Genomic DNA, 20,153 nt, shown 5'->3' with positions numbered 1-20,153 from the left:
TCCACCTGAGTGGCAACTTTCAAAGATCTATGTGCATAGACCCCAAGATCCCTCTGTTCCTCCACCTGACTAAGAACCCTACCATTAACCCTGTATTCTGCATTCTTATTTGTTCTTCCAAAATGGACAACCTCACACTTGACAGGGTTGAACTCCATCTGCCACTCCTCAGCCCAGCTCTGCATCATATCTAAGTCCCTTTGCAAACGACAAATGCCCTCCTCACTGTCCACAACTCCACCTATCTTCGTATCATCTGCAAATTTACTGACCCACCCTTCGACTTAGAAGTTTCTTAAATCATGAGGGGCATTGATAGGATGAATACCCAAGGTATTTTTTTCCCAGTGTGGGGGAGTTCAAAGCTAGAGGACATAGTTTTAAGGTGAGAGGGGAAAGATTTAAAAGGGAACCGAGGGGCAACTTTTTCACACAGAGGGTGGTGTGTATATGGAATGAGCTGCCAGAGGAAGTGTTGGAGGCGGTACAATTACAACATTTAAAAGGCATCTGGATGGCTACATGAGTAGAAAGGGGCCAAATGCTGCATCTGGGATTAGATCAATTTAGGATATTTGGTCAGAATGGATGAGTTGGACCGAAGGGTCTGTTTCCATGCAGTATGACTTTATGGTTCGATAAGAAATGCTTTATTTTCATCTTAAATGGGCAACTCCTTATCCTGAGATTATTTCCTCTGGAATTATACTTTCCCACAAGGGGAAACAACCGCTTTGCATCTAGCCTGTCAAGTCACCTACGAATCTTTCAATGAGGTCGCCTTTCATTCTTCTGAATTCCAATGAGTGTAGGCCAACCTATTGCACTTGGGCAAGACAAACAAGGCAACAGAATACATGATGAATGGTCGGGTTTAGAGAGATCTTGGTGTGCATGTCAGGTATCAGAAAAGGTAAATAAAGTGGCTAAAAAGGCTTATTGGATACTTGCTTTTATTAGTTGAGGCATAGAGTTTAAGAGCAGCGAAGTGATGCTGAATAAAATGTTGGAGTATTGTGTCCAGTTCTGGAATCCACATAATGGGATATATATGATAACACTGAAGAGGGTACAGAAGGGATTTACCAGGGTGTTGTCTGGTCTGGGGAGTTTTAGGTATGAAGAGAGATTGTATAGACTGGGAATATTTTCCTTGAAGCAGAAGAGGCTGAAGCAGGAATATGATTGAGATGTTTAAATTATGAGGAGCAATGAGTGACTCGGGATCATAGATTTAAGGTAGAGGGCAGAAGGTTTAGAAGAGATCTGAGGAAAGCCCTTTTCAACCAGAGGGTGGTGGGAATCTGGAACTGACTGCCTGTGAGGATAGTAGAGATAGAAACCGTGCTAACATTTAAGAAGTATTTAGATGTATACTTTGAATGCCAAGGCATATAAGGTTATGGACCAAGTGCTGAAAATTAGGATAAGAATAGTTAGGTAGTTGTTTTCGACCAGCACACACCGATGGACCAAAGGGCCTTTATCTGCACTGTAGACCTCTATGACAGGTATACTGTGTCTGTGACTATAAGTTTTCCTCATAAGAAAATCTCTAAAACACAGGATCAACAGAGGGAATTTTCTTTTGACTGCCTCCAGTGCAAGATTATCTCTCTTTAGATAAAGGGCCCAAAACAGTTCACAGTATCCCAGCTGTGGTCTGACTCGTGCTTTGTACAGGTTTAGCAAAGCCTCTCTATTTTTATAGTCCATTCCCCTGAAATAAAGACATTCCATTTGCCTGCCCTTGTATCCACTGACCTTGGATGCTAGCTTTTTTTGATTCAAGTACAATGATTCCCAAATTCTTCTGTGTGGCAGCATTCTACGGTCTTTCTCTATTTCAATAATATTGACCTCTTCTATTCTTCCTGCCAAACTGCATAACCCCCTCATCGAACCTATGAAGTTTCCTCAGGGTCTGATATTTTTCAATTAAGACAGCTTGTACTCTTCTAAACTCCAGCGGATACAAACCTACCCCGTCCATATGTTTACCATAAGACAACACTCTCATTTTAGGTATTAGTCCAGTAAACCTTCCTTGAAGTGCATCCAACACAATTAGTTTTTAAATAAAACCCTTCAAGTCATCTTGGTGTACGCTGAATGGAAATATGGTGAAGAAACTGGTATACTGGTTTCTGATTCCTTCTTGGTTGCTAGAATTTTAAAGTGCTGGCAGTGCTGTTGCCCATTTGTTGCATTTTTGGTTGGACCAAGTCAATTTTTTTGACCACGTCAACGATTAAATCTTTAAAACAATGTTTGCCTTGTTGATTCCTAATTAATTCTTCTATGATGCACAGAGTAATGTATGGTGTGCTGTTTAGACTTTCTCTGACAAAGGAGCAGGGATCCAAAAGCTTGTGATTTCAAAAACTATAACCTGGTATCGTGTGACTTGTGACCATGCTGTTTAGAAATCGCCATTATCTAGTTTTGGAATTGTGCAGGACAGAAGAAGGCCAGTTGTACCTCTGCCCTTTGTAAGAGCTATCCAATTAGTTTTACTCTACTGCTGTTTCCCTATATCCCCGCACATTTTAATATAATTTTATCGGAGAATCATACAGTACAGAAGAGGCCATTCAGCTCATCAAGCCTGTACCACCAATGCTACACTAAATATACAATAATTCAATTTTCCAGCACTAGGCCAATAGCCTTGAATGTTATGACGTTTCAAGTGTTCATCCAAGGACTTTTTAAAGGTTGGGAGATTTCCTGCCTCAACTATCCTTCAAGGCAGCGCATCCCAGAACCCATCACCCTCTTGATCAAAACAATGTTCCCTTAAATCCTCTCTGAATCTCTTGTTCTTCATTTTAAAATTATACCCCCTATACTGGCCCTTTGACTAATGCGAATATCTGTTTTATATTCACCCTGTCCATGCCCCTCATAATCTTATTCACCTTAATCAGGTCCCCTCCTTACCCTTCTCTGCTGTAAAAAAAATAATCTGAGATTCTCATTCATAGCTAAACTGCTTCACCCCAGCAAACATTCTGGTGTATCTGCCCCGCACCCTCTCCAGTGTAATCACAGACGTTTGTATCAGTGGGGCTACTTGCATTTCTAAAATTCAGATCCCATATATACCGTTTGCAGAAAATTGTCCTGCACCTGATGTGCCCTTTAGAGGAGGAAGGATATCAAATTAACAGAAGTGTGTTCTCCTTACCATCAGTGTCATAGCCTTCTGTAGAACAACAGAGTTGTGTTAACTTTACCTGAAATGGTAATTTGCACTTTGAATGAATGAAACACATATATTCAGCATCTGTTCAGTATCACTAGAACATAGAACATTACAGCACAGTACAGGCCCTTTGGCTCTTGATGTTGCATTGACCTATGGAACCAATCTGAAGCCCATCTAACCTACATTATTTCATTTTCATCCATATGTTTGTCCAGTGGCTATTTAAATGCCCTTAAAGTTGGCAAGACTACTGTTGCAGGCAGGGCGTTCAACGGCCTAATTATTCTCTGAGTAAAGAAACAACCTCTGACATCTGTCCTATATCTATTACCCCTCAATTTAAAGCTCTGTCCCCTCATGCTAGCCATCACCATCCGAGAGAAAAGGCACTCAATATCCACTCCATGTAACCCTCTGATTATCTTATATGTCTCAATTAAGTCACCTCTCAAACTTCTTCTCTCTAACAAAAGCAGCCTCAAGTCTCTGAGCCTTTCCTCATAAGACCTTCCTTCCATACCAGGCAACATCCTAGTAAATCTCCTCTGAATCCTTTCCAAAGCTTCCGCATCCTTCCTATAATTCGGTGACAAGAACTGTACACAATACTCCAAGTGTGGCTGCACCAGAGTTTTGTACAGCTGCAAAATGACCTCATGTCTCTGAAACTTAATCCCTCTACCAATAAAATCTAACACACCATATGCCTTCTTAACAACCCTACCAACCTGGGTAGCAACTTTCAAGGATCTATGTACATGGACACCAAGATCTCTCTGCTGATCTACACTGCCAAGAATCTCACCATTAGCCCAATATTCCTTGTTCCTGTTGCTCTTTCCAAAGTGAATCACCTCACACTTTTCCACATTAAACTCCATTTGCCAACTCTCAGCCCAGCTGTGCAGTCTATCTATGTCCCTCTCTAACCTGCAACATCCTTTGTCACTATCTACAACTCCACTAATCTTAGTTTCATCTGCAAATTTACTAACCCATCCTTCTACGCCCTCATCTAGGGCATTTATGAAAATGACAGACAGTAGTGGACCCAAAACAAATTCTTGCAGTACACCACTGGTAACTGATTTCCAGGATGAACATTTCCCATCAATCACCACCCTCTGTCTTATTTCAGCTAGCCAATTGCTGATCCAAACTGCTAAATCACCCTCAATTTCATGCCTCTGTTTTTGTGCAATAACCTACCATGGGCAATCTTTTTAAAAAGCCTTACTGAAATTCACATACACCAGTTAACCCTCATTCACCTGTTTGGTCACCTTCTCAAAGAACTCAATAAGGTTTATGAGGCAGGACTGACCCTTCACAAAACCATGTTGACTATCTGTAATCAACTTATTCCTTTCTGGATGATTATAAATCCTATCTCTTATAACCTTTTCCAACACTTTACTCACAACCAAAGTAAGGCTCACTGGTCTACAATTACCAGGGTTGTCTCTACTTCCTTCTTGAACAAGGGGACGACATTTGCTATCCTCCAGTCTTCTGGCATTATTCCCCTGTAGACAATGACAAATTAAGATCAAAGCCAAAGGTTCTGCAATCTCCTCCCTGGCTTCCCAGAGAATCCTAGGATAAATCCCATCCGGCCCAGGGGACTGATCTATTTTCACACTTTCCAGAGTTGCTAACACTTCTTCTTTGTGAACGTCAATCCTGTCTAGTCTAGTAGCCTGTATCTCAGTATTCTCCTCAACAACATAGTCTTTCTCTAATGTGAATACTGACAAAAGATGTTCATTTAATGCCTGTCCTATCTCCTCAGACTCCATACAGAACTTCCCACTACTGTCCTTGACTGGCCCTAATCGTACTCTTGTCGTTCTTTTATTCCTGACATACCTAGAGAAAGCTTTAGGGTTTTCCTTGATCCTATCTGCCAATGACTTCTCATGCCCCCTCCTGGCTCTTCTTAGCTCTCACTTTAGGGCTTTCATGGCTAACTTGTAACTCTCAAGCACCCTAACTTGACCCTTCACTTCTCGTCCTAACATAAGCCTTCTTCTTCCTCTTGACAAGAGATTCAACTTTCTTGGCTCCTTCACTCAACCACTTCCTCTCTGCTTGACAGGTACATATTTATTAAGGACTCACAGTAGCTGTTCCTTGAATAAGCTCCACATTTCAATTGTGCCCATCCCCTGCAGTTTCCTTCTCCATCCTATGCATCCTAAATCTTGCCTAATTGCATCATAATTGCCTTTTCACAAGCTATGACCCTTGCCCTGCAGTATATATCTAACCCTTTCCATTGCTAAAGTAAACATAACCAAAATGTGGTCAATTTCACCAAAGTGCTCACCTACCTCCAAACCTAACACTTGGCCGGGTTCATTACTCAGTACCAAATCCAATGTGGTCTCGCCTCTTGTTAGCTGGTCTACATAACTATGTCGAGAAACCCTCCTGCACACAGTGGACAAAAACTGACCCATCTAAAGTACTCGAACTATAGTATTTCTAGTCAATATTTGGAAAGTTAAAACCCCCATAACAATTACCCTGTTACTCTCACTCCTATCCAGAATCATCTCTACTATCCTTTCTTCTACATCTCAGGAACTATTTGGAGGCCTATAAGAAAACTCCCAACTGGGTAACCTCTCCATTCCCGTTTATAACCTCAGCCCATACTACCTCAGTAGATGACTCCTCAAGCATCCTTTCTGTCCTTGACTAACAGTGCCACACCTCCCCCTCTTTTACCATCTTTTCTGTTCGTACTGAAGCATCTAAATCCCGGAACCTCCAACTGTGTCCATGTCTGTGAAATGGCCACATCGAAGTCCCAGGTACCAACCCATGCTGCCAGTTCACTGGCCTTATTCCAGATACTCCTAGTGTTGAAGTAGACATATTTCAAACCACCTTCCTGCTTGCTGGTGTGCTCTTGGACCTTGAAACCTTACTTCTGACCTCACTGCTGTCAACCTCCTGGACACTGGATCTACAATGTAGGTTCCCATCCCCCCTGCTGAATTAGTTTAACCCCTCCCGAAGAGCATGAGCAAACATCCCCCCCAGGATATCGGGTACCCCTCTGGTACAGATGTAAACCATCCTGTTTGTAGAAGCTCCACTTACACCAGAATGAGCCCCAATTATCCAGGTATCCGAATCCTTTCCTCCTGCACTATCCCCGTAGCCACATGTTCAACTCCTCTCTCTCCCTATTCCTTGCCTCGCTAGCATGTGGCATGGGTAACAAACCAAAGATAACAACTCTGTTTGTTCTAGCTCTAAACTCACCCTAGCTCCTTGAATTTCTGCCTTAAATCCCCATCCCTTTTCCTACCCATGTTGTTGGTGCCTATGTGGACCATGTCTTGGGGCTGCTCCCCTTCCCCTTCCCCTTCCCCTTCCCCCTCAAGGATCCCGAAAGCATGATCCAAGACATCATGAGCCCTGGCACCTGGAGGCAGCACAACACCAACCGTGAGTCTCTCTTGTTCCCACAGAACCTCCTATCTGTCCCCCTCACTATGGAGTCTGCCATGACTAATGCTCTGCTCATCTCTCCCCTTGGTAAAAACAATGACTGCAGATGCTGAAAACCAGATTCTGGATTAGAGTATGCTGGAAAAGCACAGCAGTTCAGGCAGCATCCGAGGAGCAGGAAAATCGACGTTTCGGGCAAAAGCCCTTCATCAGGAGCCCTTCTGTCCCCTGATTGTAACTCATCTGCCTTTTTCCAGTACCTGAGGTGTAACTACCTCCCTGTAACTTCTCTCTATAATCCCCTCTGCCTCCCAAACGATCTGAAGTTCATCCATCTCTAGCTCTGGTTCCTTAACTCTGGTTTTTGAGTAGCTGGGGTTGGGTGCACTTCCTACAGACTCGGTCAGCAGGGACACTAGTGGTGACCCTTACCTCCCACATTCTGCAGGAGGAACATTCAACTGCCCTAACCTCCATTCCCACTATTCTAAATCCCCAAAGAGACTGTTGAAAAAAAAAAGACTAGTTACCTTACCAATCCGGCACACAGAACTTTTTTTTTGGTTAGAGGAGGAGGATGGGTTGGAGACACTACCTAAGTAGTGTTTCGGGTAACGCAACCACACAAATATATTACTTTACTTACTCAGCAGTCCTGTGTCCGCTCCTGTTCGGTGTGTGCTCCACCTAAACATGAGGTAAGTTTTTAAAGCACTCATTTACCTTCCCAGCAGCCTCCTGGTAATCACTCCCTCTCTTCCTGCTGTGAAACAAAAGACCTGCACCTTTTAAAACTGCATGGATCCTCCTCAGTCAAAAGGGTGGGCATTCTTCTTTGTGTTCCTTCATTTTTGAGAATAAAATCACTGCCTTCTTGAGGCATTTTGCTTCTGACTGATGACACCTTTCCAATGCTCAGAGGACCTAAATCACATTCTCAAAGAGAAATCATTTAGGCATCTGGGGACAAATGGACATTTGCATCTGACTGAATATTAAAGCTGAAGTTACACCATTTTTGTACATTTCCATTTGTTGAAAAGTTGACAATTCTTCTGCCTGATATTAACATTTTTTTGTGATGAGTTTTTATTTTTGAAATGAGCTTCACTTCTCCTGTAGCAATTACACTGATAAATTTGGAATGCTAATCAATCAGTAATTTTCCTCCTAACAGTGTTTACTGTACGTTCTGATATTTCTACCACCATTTTAGTCTGTGTGTTGCATATTGTCATCATAATCCATCTTCTCATTATCACATTTTGAGATTTCCTGTCATTATGGATTGTGTTGAGTAATATTGATTAATACTGAGAGGAAATGTTGTGAAATGTAGTTACGATTTCACGATACACGGAGTCCTTTTAAAATTAGCAAAATGTCAAGCAATAAATCACAGTCATGTGTAATTAACTGGTTCAAATGTTTTGCTGTGTCACTTTGATCAGAATTAATCAGAATTTATCCTGTGTAACTTGATTACAACTTGGTATTTACTGTGAGTGGTTGTGTGTGCAAGGGAGTGTAGTTTAATTATAGCTGACTGAGTATTTGCTGTTTTTATGCCCTGGTAGATTGATGAAGATCCCTGCCTTATTCCTGAAACCACACCTGGAGGAACTTTCAACTTCAACCCTCCTACAGAGCTTCGGTCAAAGGAGTTTAACTTTTAAATGTCCACTCAGTCTGAAGATAGAAAATAGAGTGATTGGTCACCTGTCAATCAATATGTTTGTAAAAATGTAAAAAGCAACATCCGACTTAGAATACTGGCTTGCAAAAAAAGAAGTGCAGCTGTCTGCACACCAGACAGATCTTCCAGTCACAAAGAACAAAGCTGCTTTTATGTCTCTGCTAACCAGCAGGATGTCCTTCGCTGTTCCCCGCACTAATGTCTGTGATGCAATGACTGTGGTACATCCAGAGACATGGTGCTGAAACCTATCCTGTTTGAACGATCTAATGGACTGTGTCTCTGTCTTTGGAGAGAGACAGTGAAGAAAATATACAACTCCTTATTACTCTTGTTTTCCTTTCCTTTCATTGTTGTGGAAGCTTCTGCCTTTCCTGTATAGTTCCTTTGTCTTCATCCAGCTCCCTATTACTGAGACTACTTAAAATGCCATGAAAAGAAAACCTAATATTACAGTCCTGGTTTTGTGAGTTTGTATGTATCATAGGAGGCTTAAAATGGTGGGAAAAATCCAGATCTAAGGCAGCAATATCACCACACACTCAGAATTTCCAGTAACCACTGTACTCTAAGTTTGGATATGGTTCTCTGGATTTTCTCAAAGCTCTGCAAAATTTGTTCCTCTTTATTTTGTGAGACTCACCATAAAGGTGCTGAAATAGTTTTCTGCGACTGTATGCGCCTCAATTATATTCACCTCTAGAGATGTCTTTGAAAATTATGGAATTAATACTGTAACGTTTGGAAACTTTTCAACGCAGCAGAAAGTATTAATATTCAGATGTGAAGACAGTCAGCTCCCAGGAGTTCTGCACCTTTAATCTACCGCCTAACTAAGACTCCCTTCCTGAGAGATTTTGCATTTGACTCATGTGCACTATGGTATTTATAAGTACCCTTCTATGCTGGTGTGCATTTTGGCCTCACTGATAAAACTCCACAGCCGTTTGAAGTATTGATGTGTTACTGCATGAAACTGGTGTATATATGAAGTTTCTCACATTCAGTGTCACATTTTTATACCAGATGCCTCAATTCATTTTAATAATTAAAGAATCATTAATGTTAATTGCAAAACTAGGACTTAAAGTGCTGCCAAGTAGATATGATTTGGAAAATCTCATTGCTGTGGTTGGGTTTTCGTATTCCCATATAACATCTAGGGAAGTCATTTCAACTCATGTTTTGTTCAGTAATACTAAAAACAAATGTTTTCAGTGAAGAAATAATTAAAAGTATTGGTACAGTTGGCGACTTTTATTTCTGATACTTTAAACAGTTTTTTACTTCTGTTTGGTTACAACTGTTTGAGGCATGCTCTTGCCGCACACACATACCTGTTATCACTTCCATGACAAGCTCATTCTCACTCCCGCCACACACACCCATTCTCACTCCCGCCACACACACCCATTCTCATTCCCGCCACACACACCCATTCTCACTCCCGCCACACACACTCATTCTCACTCCCGCCACACACACCCATTCTCACTCTCGCCACACACACACATTCTCACTCTCGCCACACACACTCATTCTCACTCTCGCCACACACACACATTCTCACTCTCGCCACACACACTCATTCTCACTCCCGCCACACACACTCATTCTCACTCCCGCCACACACACCCATTCTCACTCCCGCCACACACACCCATTCTCACTCCCGCCACACACATCCATTCTCACTCCCGCCTGCACACACCCATTCTCACTCCCGCCACACACACCCATTCTCACTCCCGCCACACACACCCATTCTCATTCCCGCCACACACACCCATTCTCACTCCCGCCACACACACCCATTCTCACTCCCGCCACACACACCCATTCTCACTCCCGCCACACACACCCATTCTCACTCCCGCCACACACACCCATTCTCACTCCCGCCACACACACTCATTCTCACTCCCGCCACACACACCCATTCTTTCTCCCACCGATCACACTCATTCTCACTCTCACCCCACATACCTGTTCTCACTTATCTGCATACATTCACAATATGCTCGTTCTTGGGCTGCTTGCTCTTTTTCACCCCTCCCATAAACACCTGAACAAATGTTCAGAAAACATACTTACTACATGGCCAACAGATTTAAGATATTGAATGACAAAGTTTTATCTTCCCGTTATTCGTCCTGAAGATGTTCTGGCCTTTGTTGTGGAGATCAGCAAAGGAAAAACTGATACTAGTCATTGCCTCTGGTTCAGACATTGAATATTGGCAACGGTAAAAACTCAATAGCCTGAAGATGGGTTTGAAGCAACAACTCAAAGTTTTAAATGATAACATGTGGGAGAGTTTCTTTAAAGAGACTTCTTTTATTGGGCAAACAAAATGAATCTGATGGAAGCACAAGTCAGACAGGATCTGATGAAAAAGTACTAAAATACAAAATTATGCCTACCAGGTTTTGGTTAAGAAAAAGAAGGAAGCGTATGCCAGGTATAGATAGCAGAAAATGATGAATCCTTAGAAGAATATAAAGACAGAAGGAGTATACTTAAGAGGGAAATCAGGAGGGCAAAAAGGGGACATGAGAAAGCTTTGGCAAATAGAGTTAAGGAGAATCCAAAGGGATTTTATAAATATATGAAGAACAAAAGGGTAACTAGGGAGAGAATAGAGACCCTCAAAGATCCCTCTGTGTGGAGCCAGGACATGGGGAGATACTAAACGAGTATTTTGCATCAGTGTTTACTCCGGAGAAGGACATGGAAGATATAGAATATGGGGAAATAGATGGTGACATCTTGAAAAATGTCCATATTACAGAAGAGGAGGTGCTGAATGTCTTAAAATGCTTAAGAGTGGATAAATCCCCAGGACCTGATCAGGTGTACCCTAGAACTCTGTGTGAAGCTAGGGAAGTGATTGCTAGGTTCCTTGCTGAGATATTTGTATCATCGATAGTCACAGGTGAGGTGCCAGAAGACTGGAAGTTGGCTAATGTGATGCCACTGTTTAAGAAAAGCCAGAGAACAGGTGAGCCTGACATCAGTGGAGGGCAAGTTGTTAGAGGGAATCCTGAGGGACAAGCTTTACATGTATTTGGAAAGGTAAGGACTAATTAGGGATAGCCAACATGACTTTGTGCATGGGAAATCATGTCTCACAAACTTGATTGAGTTTTTTGAAGAAGTAACAAAGAGGATTGATGAGGGCAGAATGGTGGATATGATCTCTTGGACTTCAGTAAGGCATTTAACAAGGGTTCTCTTGGGAGACTGGTTAGCAAGGTTAGATCTCATGGAATACAGGGAGAACTAGCCATTTGGCTACAGAACTGGCTCGAAGATAGAAGACAGAGGGTGGTGGTGGACTGTTGCTTTCCAGACTGGAGACTTGTGACCAGTGGTGTGCCACAAAGATCGGTACTGGGTGCTCTAGTTTTCATCATTTATATAAATGATTTGGATGTGAACATAGGAAGTATAGTTAGTAAGATTGTAGATGACACCAAAATTGGAGGTGTAGTGGACAGTGAAGAAGGTTACCTGAGAGTATAACGGATCTTGATCAGATGGGTCAATGGGCTGATAGAGGTTAATTTAGATAAATGTGAAGTGCTGTATTTTGGAAAGGCAAATCAGAACAGGACTTATACACTTAATAGTAAGGTCCTGAGGAGTGTTCCTGAACAAAGAGACCTTGGAGTGCAGGATTATAGTTCCTTGAGAGTAGAGTCACAGGTAGATAGGATAGTGAAGAAAGCGTTTGGTATACTTTCCTTTATTGGTCAGAGCATTAGTGTAGGAGTTGGGAGGTCATGTTGCAGCTGTACAGGACATTGGTTGGGCCACTGTTGGAATATTGTGTGCAATTCTGGTCTCCCTCCTATTGGAAGGATGTCGTGAAACTTGAAAGAGTTTAGAAAAAGATTTACAAGGATGTTGCCAGGGTTGGAGGGTTGGAGCTATAGAGAGAAGTTGAATAGGCTGGGGCTGTTTTCCCTGGAGTGTCGGAGGGGTGACCTCATGGAGGTTTATAAAATCATGAGGGGCATGGATAGGATAGACAAAGTCTTTGCTCTGGGGTTGGGGAGTCCAGAACTAGAGGGCATAGATTTAAAGTGAGAGGGGAAAGATATAAAAGGGACCTAAGGGGCAACCTTTCCATGCAGAGGGTTGTGCGTTTATGGAATGAGCTGCCAGAGGATATGGTGGAGGCTGGTACAGTTGCAACATTTAAAATCTGGATGGGTTTATGACGAAGAACGATTTAGAGGGGTATGGGCCACGTGCTGGAGATGGGACTAGATTGGGTTAGGATATCTGGTTGGCATGGACGAGTTGGAGTGAAGAATCTGTTTCCATGCTGCACATCTCTACAATGCTATTCTTCCTCTGTATAAAAGCTGCCAGATGTGTGAAAAATTTTGAGGCTTTGCAATATCTTGCTTTTTTTTGTTTTATTGTTTATTTGGCTGTTTTTCTTAACTATGGGGATTTACACATATAATTTACAGCAAATTCACAAGAATTTCCATGTTTATTCCATGTGGGGTTGTAAGTTTGCTATTTCTGGTACTTGTAATATATTACCTGCTTTGGGGATTTGTGAGTTAAAAATTGACAGTACATCCTCCTGTCTGTGAGAGATAGAACATAGAACATAGAAGAATACAGCGCAGTACAGGCCCTTCGGCCCTCGATGTTGCGCCGATCAAAGCCCACCTAACCTACACTAACCCACTATCCTCCATATACCTATCCAATGCCCGCTTAAATACCCATAAAGAGGGAGAGTCCACTACTGCTACTGGCAGGGCATTCCATGAGCTTACGACTCGCTGAGTGAAGAACCTACCCCTAACATCAGTCCTATATCTACCCCCCCTTAATTTAAAGCTATGCCCCCTTGTAATAGCTGACTCCATATGTGGAAAAAGGTTCTCACTGTCAACCCTATCTAACCCCCTAATCATCTTGCACACCTCTATCAAGTCACCCCTAAACCTTCTTTTCTCCAATGAAAACAACCCCAAGTGCCTGAGCCTTTCCTCATAGGATCTTCCTACCATACCAGGCAACATCCTGGTAAACTTCCTCTGCACCCGTTCCAGTGCCTCCACATCCTTCCTATAGTATGGCGACCAAAACTGCACACAATATTCCAGATGCGGCCGCACCAGAGTCTTATATAACTGCAGCATGACCTCAGGACTCCGGAACTCAATTCCTCTACCAATAAAAGCCAGTACGCCATATGCCTTCTTCACTGCACTATTTACCTGGGTGGCAACTTTCAGAGATCTGTGTACATGGACACCAAGATCCCTCTGCTCTTCCACACTACCAAGTAGTCTACCATTAGCCCAGTAATCCATCTTTTTATTACTCTTACCAAAGTGAATCACCTCACACTTAGCTACATTGAACTCCATTTGCCACCTTTCTGCCTAGCTCTGCAGCTTCTCTATATCCCGCTGTAACCTGCCACATCCTTCCTCACTGTCTACAACTCCTCTGACTTTCGTATCATCCGCAAACTTGCTCACCCAACCTTCTAACCCTTCCTCCAGGTCATTTATAAAAATGACAAACAGCAATGGCCCCAAAACAGATCCTTGCGGAACACCGCTAGTGACGGCACTCCAAGATGAACCTTTGCCATCAACTACTACCCTCTGTCTTCTTCCAGCCAGCCAATTCCTAATCCAAACCTCCAACTCACCCTCAATGCCATATCTCTGTATTTTCTGCAGTAGCCTACCATGGGGGACCTTATCAAACGCCTTACTAAAATCCATACATACCACATCTACCGCTTTCCCCTCATCTACCTCCTTAGTCACCTTCTCAAAGAATTCAATAAGGTTTGTGAGGCACGACCTGCCCTTCACAAAACCATGCTGACTATCCTTGATCACATCATTCTTATCCAGATGTGCATAAATCCTATCCCTTACAATTCTCTCTAAGACTTTGCCCACAACAGAAGTGAGACTCACTGGCCTATAGTTACTAGGATTTTCCCTACTCCCCTTCTTGAACAAGGGAACCACGTTTGCTAGCCTCCAGTCCTCTGGCACTACTCCTGTAGACAAAGAGGACACAAAAATCAAGGCCAATGGCTCTGCAATCTCCTCCCTTGCTTCCCAGAGAATCCTAGGATAAATGCCATCAGGCCCAGGGGACTTATCTATTTTCACCCTTGCCAGAATTTCCAACACCTCTACATATCTCAAAGCCATCCATTCTACTTATTCGTGCCTCAGTATTCATATCGACAACAATGTCCTGTTCCTGAGTGAATACTGACGAAAAGTATTCATTCAGTGCCTCCCCAATCTCTTCAGCCTCCACACGCAACTTCCCATTACTATCCTTGATTGGACCTATTCCCTAGTCATTCTTTTATTCCTAACATACCTATAGAAAGCCTTAGGGTTTTCCCTAATCCTACCAACTAAGGACCTTTCATGTCCCCTCCTTGCTGCTCTTAGCTCTCTCTTCAGGTCCTTCCGGGCTACCTTATAACTCTCAATCGCCCCTATTGAACCTTCACGCCTCATCTTTACAAAGGCCGCCCTCTTCCATTTAACAAGGGATTCCAATTCCTTATTAAACCACGGCTCCCTCACACGACTCTTTCCTCCCTGCCTGATAGGTACGTACTTATCAAGGACACTCAATAGTTGCTCCTTGAACAAGTTCCACATATCAATTACGCTCTTGCCTTGGAATCTACTTTTCCAATCCACACATCCTAAGTCATGCCTCAACGCATTATAATTTCCCTGCCCCCAGCTATAACTCTTGCCCTGTAGTACACACTTATCCCTCTCCATCACTAGAGTAAAAATCACCGAATTGTGGTCACTGTCCCCAAAGTGCTCACCTACCTCTAGTTCTAATACCTGGCCTGGTTCGTTACCCAGAACCAAAACCAGTATGGCCTCACCTCTTGTTGGCTTATCTACATATTGTGTCAGGAAACTCTCCTGCACACATTGCACAAACACTGACCCATCTAACGAACTTGAGCTATAGCTTTCCCAATCAATATCAGGAAAGTTAAAGTCTCCCATAACAATCACCCTATTACTGTCACTCTTCTCCTGAATCATCTTCGCAATCCTTTCTTCAACGATTCGAGGACTATTAGGAGGCCTGTAAAAGACTCCTAACAGGGTGACCTCACCTCTCCTATTCCTAACCTCAACCCAAACTACCTCAGATGGCAAATCTTCGTCCATCTTCCTTTCCACCGCTGTAATACTATCTTTGACAAGCAAAGCCACACAGCCCCTCTTTTACCCCCACCTCTGACCCTACTAAAACATTTAAACCCTGGAACCTGCAACAGCCAATCCTGTTGGGAATGCAGCCTCAGACTCTAGCGAGGGCAGATGACATAATCTACTGCAATTCTGATGGCTAAACCAGCTTGTTCTGAGATGGCAACATCAGCCACAAGAGCCACACCAGTGTGTGATGAAGTCTGCTGGTGCTTTGTTTGCAGGGATGGTGTTTGCTTTGGAGCTTATGAAACCATCTTGTCCTGGATTCATGCCCATAGTTACAACTAGTTTCCAATTCTCCTAATCAAGTTGAAGGCTCTCATGTCTTTTTTGGCATCCTCCATGAATTAGAAGTGTAGGTACCCTTTTGGCATGAACCACCTCCTTATAAAATACATTCTTACCGATCTTAGTGTCATCCGCAAAATTTACTAACCCATCCTTCTATGCCCTCATCCAGGTCATTTATAAAAATGACAAACAGTGGACCCAAAACAAATCTTTGCAGTACCCCACGAGTAACTGAACTCCAGGATGAACATTTCCCATCAATCACTACCCTCTGTCTTCTTTCAGTTAGCCAATTTCTGATCCAAACTGCAAAATCATCCTCAATCCCATGCCTCCATATTTTGTGCAAAAGCTTACCATGAGGAACCTTATCAAATGCCTTACTGAAATCACATCAATCACTTTACCATCATACACCTGTTTGATCAGCTTAAAGAGTGGAAATTATAGGAATGAGAAGTGATCTTAGTCAAACATTTAAAATCCTGTGGGGGCATGATAGAATGGATATCCAGAGGATGTTTGCTTTGCAAAGGACACTAAAACTAAGGACACAGTTTAAGAATAAGAGAGCTCATCTTTTTGAGACTTGAGATCAGGAGATTATTCTCTGTGAGGGTTATTGGTATGTGAGATTCTCTTTCCCAGACAGCAGTGAAGTCATTGAATTTATTCAGGACTGAGTTAGATTTCCAAGACATGAGGGAGTTGAGAGTTATTGGGGGACAGGAAAGTGGAGTTAAGATGGCAAAGCAGGGCTCAAGGGGCCAAATGCACCATCTACACCTATCTCTGGTGTTTTTAGGAAGATTGAGAAAAATATATTAAACAGAACAGAGGAATACAAGTTTTCAGAATACAAGTGTTGAACTGAATATTTTCATGGACGGTGTGAGACAGAAGCTTGGGAAGATGGGATTTTTCATTAATATCTGGTAGAGGATCATTCTGTTCACTCTGTCAAGTGCTGTTGTGAGATCCATAAAAACAAGCCACAGTGTTTGCTGCTCTCTGCACCTCACTCAAAGCTGGGGTATATCATGTCTCATGCTGACCTGCCTGTACTGAATCCACATTTTACCTCTGAGCATATTCTGTTGGCTAGTTTCTGGGACCTGTTATAGTGAATTTGGCGAGGACATCCCAGTGTGGCTGAGGAGTGAGATGCCCTGGTAATTCTGGCAGTCTCCTCTGTTGCTTTGTTGGCGTATTGTGGTTTGCAGCACACATTTTCTGTGGGGTAGAACCTTCTCTCCAGCAGAGCAGAAAGTAGTTATTGAGATGTGGTCCCAAGTGAGGCTTTCCATACTTGAGAAGTTCAGTTGGTATCCTGGGTTTTCCTAGTGCTTTGTTGTGAGATGTTATCATTGAATATGTTCTGAAGGGATGCCTGAGACCTAATGCAATGAGGAAGAGGATGGGTATATTTTCTAATCGGTTCAGGGGTGTTACAACATACCTCTAAAGCAGGTGGGACTTGAACCTGGACCTTCTGGCTCAGAGGTAGAAACACTACCATTGCACCACAAGAGTCCCTAAGGAATGAATATATTAATGAAGAGTGAACTTACTGGGTGTGAATTGTTTGGATAAATATGGGACGCTAGTGATTAGAGGAGGTGAGTTATATGGGGTGTGGTTAACTGAAATAAAGCTCTTGCTTATTGGCTTGATTTCTCTTTAAATCCGGTGATCTTTTGGGATTCAATTAGGGTGTCAAAGGCCTTTTTAAGCTCTGAGTGATCAGGGTTCTGCATCAAACTTGTAATGCTAGAAGCACATCGAGTACAGACAGAAATATCCGTCTCATGTGAGTAATACTCAAGCGCAGTCTGTACCGAGTGGGAGACTTGCTTTTTCCTTTGAGTCAATACTTTCCCATCTGCATATTTTGAAGGGGTAACTTTAATGGTGGGTCCCAGGACTTTTTTTGATATTGTCATCCATTATCACAAGCGATTTGCACTTCTTCACATAGGTTGGTCTAATACCGGTTGGCACGGTAACTTGCCATCTTCTGAACCTCTACCTTAATGAGCATGAGATTGTCACATGCATTAGGATTAAGGGACAGGTTGTGAATGAAGTGAGCTGTGTACTTTGTTACAAGGATGGAACTCTTTCTGTTTGTGGGGTCTGGACCAATCTTTGTTCCTGTTTCTGATTTCTCAAACACTTCTGCAGCTTCAGAGATACTTGCTGCTTCATCAGCATCATCAGGTGAATCCTCAGGTAGAAGGGATTGAGTATATTAAGACATAGGTTCTTGAGTATCAAGGCGATCAAGGATTATGGGGAAAATGGGGTTGAGAAACTTATCAGCCATGATTGAATGGCAAAGCAGACTTAATGGGCTGAATGGCTCCTATGTCTTATGGTCTAACTGACCAAAGATTAAAAATCACACAACACCAGGTTATAGTCCAACAGATTAATTAGGAAGCACTAGCTTTTGGAGCGCTGCTTCTTCATCAGTTGGTTGTGGAGGTTAAGATCGTGCTCAAAGAACTTATAGCCAAAGGAGTCCAGTGTCATGGAGATGTGATACAGTAAACAATCTGAGATTAAAACTTTCATCTTTTATAATGGATATGCTGGTTTCTGTTCTTTGATATGTAACTCCCAGAACTTCTTTTAAATTACATTCTCAAATTAGCTCAGCTTTTTAAACATTAGGTGTGAAGTCTGTCTGTGTCCCAATGCTATGTCAGACTGACAAACTCTCTGTATAGTTTTACAGAGTGTTACAAGGATTCATGCAGTTTTTGAGCAAAGTAAAATTCTGCAAAAACAAATTCACTCCATACATTTATATGTGTGCACATGTAGAAGCAACAGATTGTGCATGTGAGTGTGTGCGTGTAGGTGTGAGGGTGATGGGGTATGTATGAGAGGGGGTGTGTGTTGGTGTGAGTGCGGGGGGTGTATGTGTGTGCATATGAGAGAGAGCTTGTGTATGACAGAGGATCTGTGTGTGTGTGTGTGAGAGAGAGAGAGAGATTGTGTAGCTTCTGCTCAGCCACTCTTGTTGCCTGTCCCAAAGTCCGCCTTGGAGGATGGTCACCCAAAGGTCTGAGGCCGAATGTCCCGAACCGCTGAAGTGTTCCCCGACTGAGGGCACACTCCTGACTGGTGATTGTTGTGTGGTGCCCATTCATCTGGTGTAGCAAATGCTCAGTCTCGCCAATGTACCATGCCTCAAGGCATCCTTACCTGCAGTGTATAAGATAGACAATGTTGGCTGAGTCATATGAGTACTCACTGCCTGCATAGTGGGAGGTGTCCCTATGTGTAATGGTGTTACCTGTGTCGATACTCTGATACTTCTTGCAGTGGCTTCTGTGACAGGGCTGTAGGGTGTTGAGTGCTGAAAGCCGGGCAGTTTGCTATGAATCATGATCTGTTTGATGTTTGGTTGTTGTTTAAATCCGAGAAGTGGAGGCGCACGGAAGGTCTTGGCAAGGTGCTCATCCTCAGTGATAATGTGTTGCAGCCTGGGAAGAACATGGTGTAGTCCTTCCGCTCCTGGGAAGTACTGGACAATGAAGGGAACACTATCGGTCGCCTTGAGTGGGTTTGTGATCTGTAATCCTTCTGGGATCTCTCCTGCATTTCTGCAAAAAACACCTGATGAAGTTGCATCGCTCTGAAAGCGTCTACTTCCAAATAAACCTGTTGGACAATAATCTGAAGTTGTGTAATTTTTAATTTTGTGCATCGCAGTCCAATACTGGCATCTCCAAGTCATGGTGACCAAAGATTGATAGTTTTAATGAGTTTCACAACGTTGAGCTCCATGGACCTGAACATCTTCTACACATCCTGAAAGACCTGACATTCCCCAATCCAACTGACCCCGCCCCTTCAGGAATAGGCCCCGCCCCTTCAGGAATAGGCCCCGCCCAACCGGGCTGAGCCCCGCCTTCTCCGGTATCGGCTCCACCTCCATCTCAGGGGTTGCGGTGGGGTCAGGTCGGGTTAACCCTCTTCCCATTGGACAGCGGTGGCAGGAAGTCCCACCTTTATTCCAAATCCACCGTTGCTTTCGCTGATTAGCCACGAAACTGCCAATCAGCGATAAGCTTGGTGTTTGGAACAAAGCCAACACTTCCCTACCTGTGATTGGCCAACAGCCCTGTCAGTCACCCATTCGTATTTACGGATTGGTACACCCACCTGCCTGTCAGTCGAGGCCGCTCCACGATTGGCTAGTGTTGGGGAGGCGGGA

The 20,153-nt window shown here is 43.1% G+C and overlaps 1 protein-coding gene across 2 annotated transcripts in view; it reads left to right on the top strand.

Moving 5' to 3' along the window:
- Positions 1 to 9,618, top strand: part of LOC140496101 (importin subunit alpha-4-like) — a 125,809-nt gene extending 116,191 nt beyond the window's left edge. For both annotated transcript variants that reach the window (XM_072595662.1, XM_072595663.1), the window contains one exon: positions 8,254 to 9,618. In XM_072595662.1, coding sequence (XP_072451763.1) covers positions 8,254 to 8,352 — 99 coding nt within the window. In that variant the 3' untranslated portion in view covers positions 8,353 to 9,618. The remainder of the gene's footprint in view (positions 1 to 8,253) is intronic.
- Positions 9,619 to 20,153: the final 10,535 nt, after the last annotated feature.

This window comes from Chiloscyllium punctatum, chromosome 25, assembly GCF_047496795.1.
Source record: "Chiloscyllium punctatum isolate Juve2018m chromosome 25, sChiPun1.3, whole genome shotgun sequence".
NCBI classification, from domain to species: Eukaryota; Metazoa; Chordata; class Chondrichthyes; order Orectolobiformes; family Hemiscylliidae; genus Chiloscyllium; species Chiloscyllium punctatum.
The sequence above is the reverse complement of the archived record's forward strand: the minus strand, read 5'-3'. Positions and strand labels throughout refer to the sequence as shown.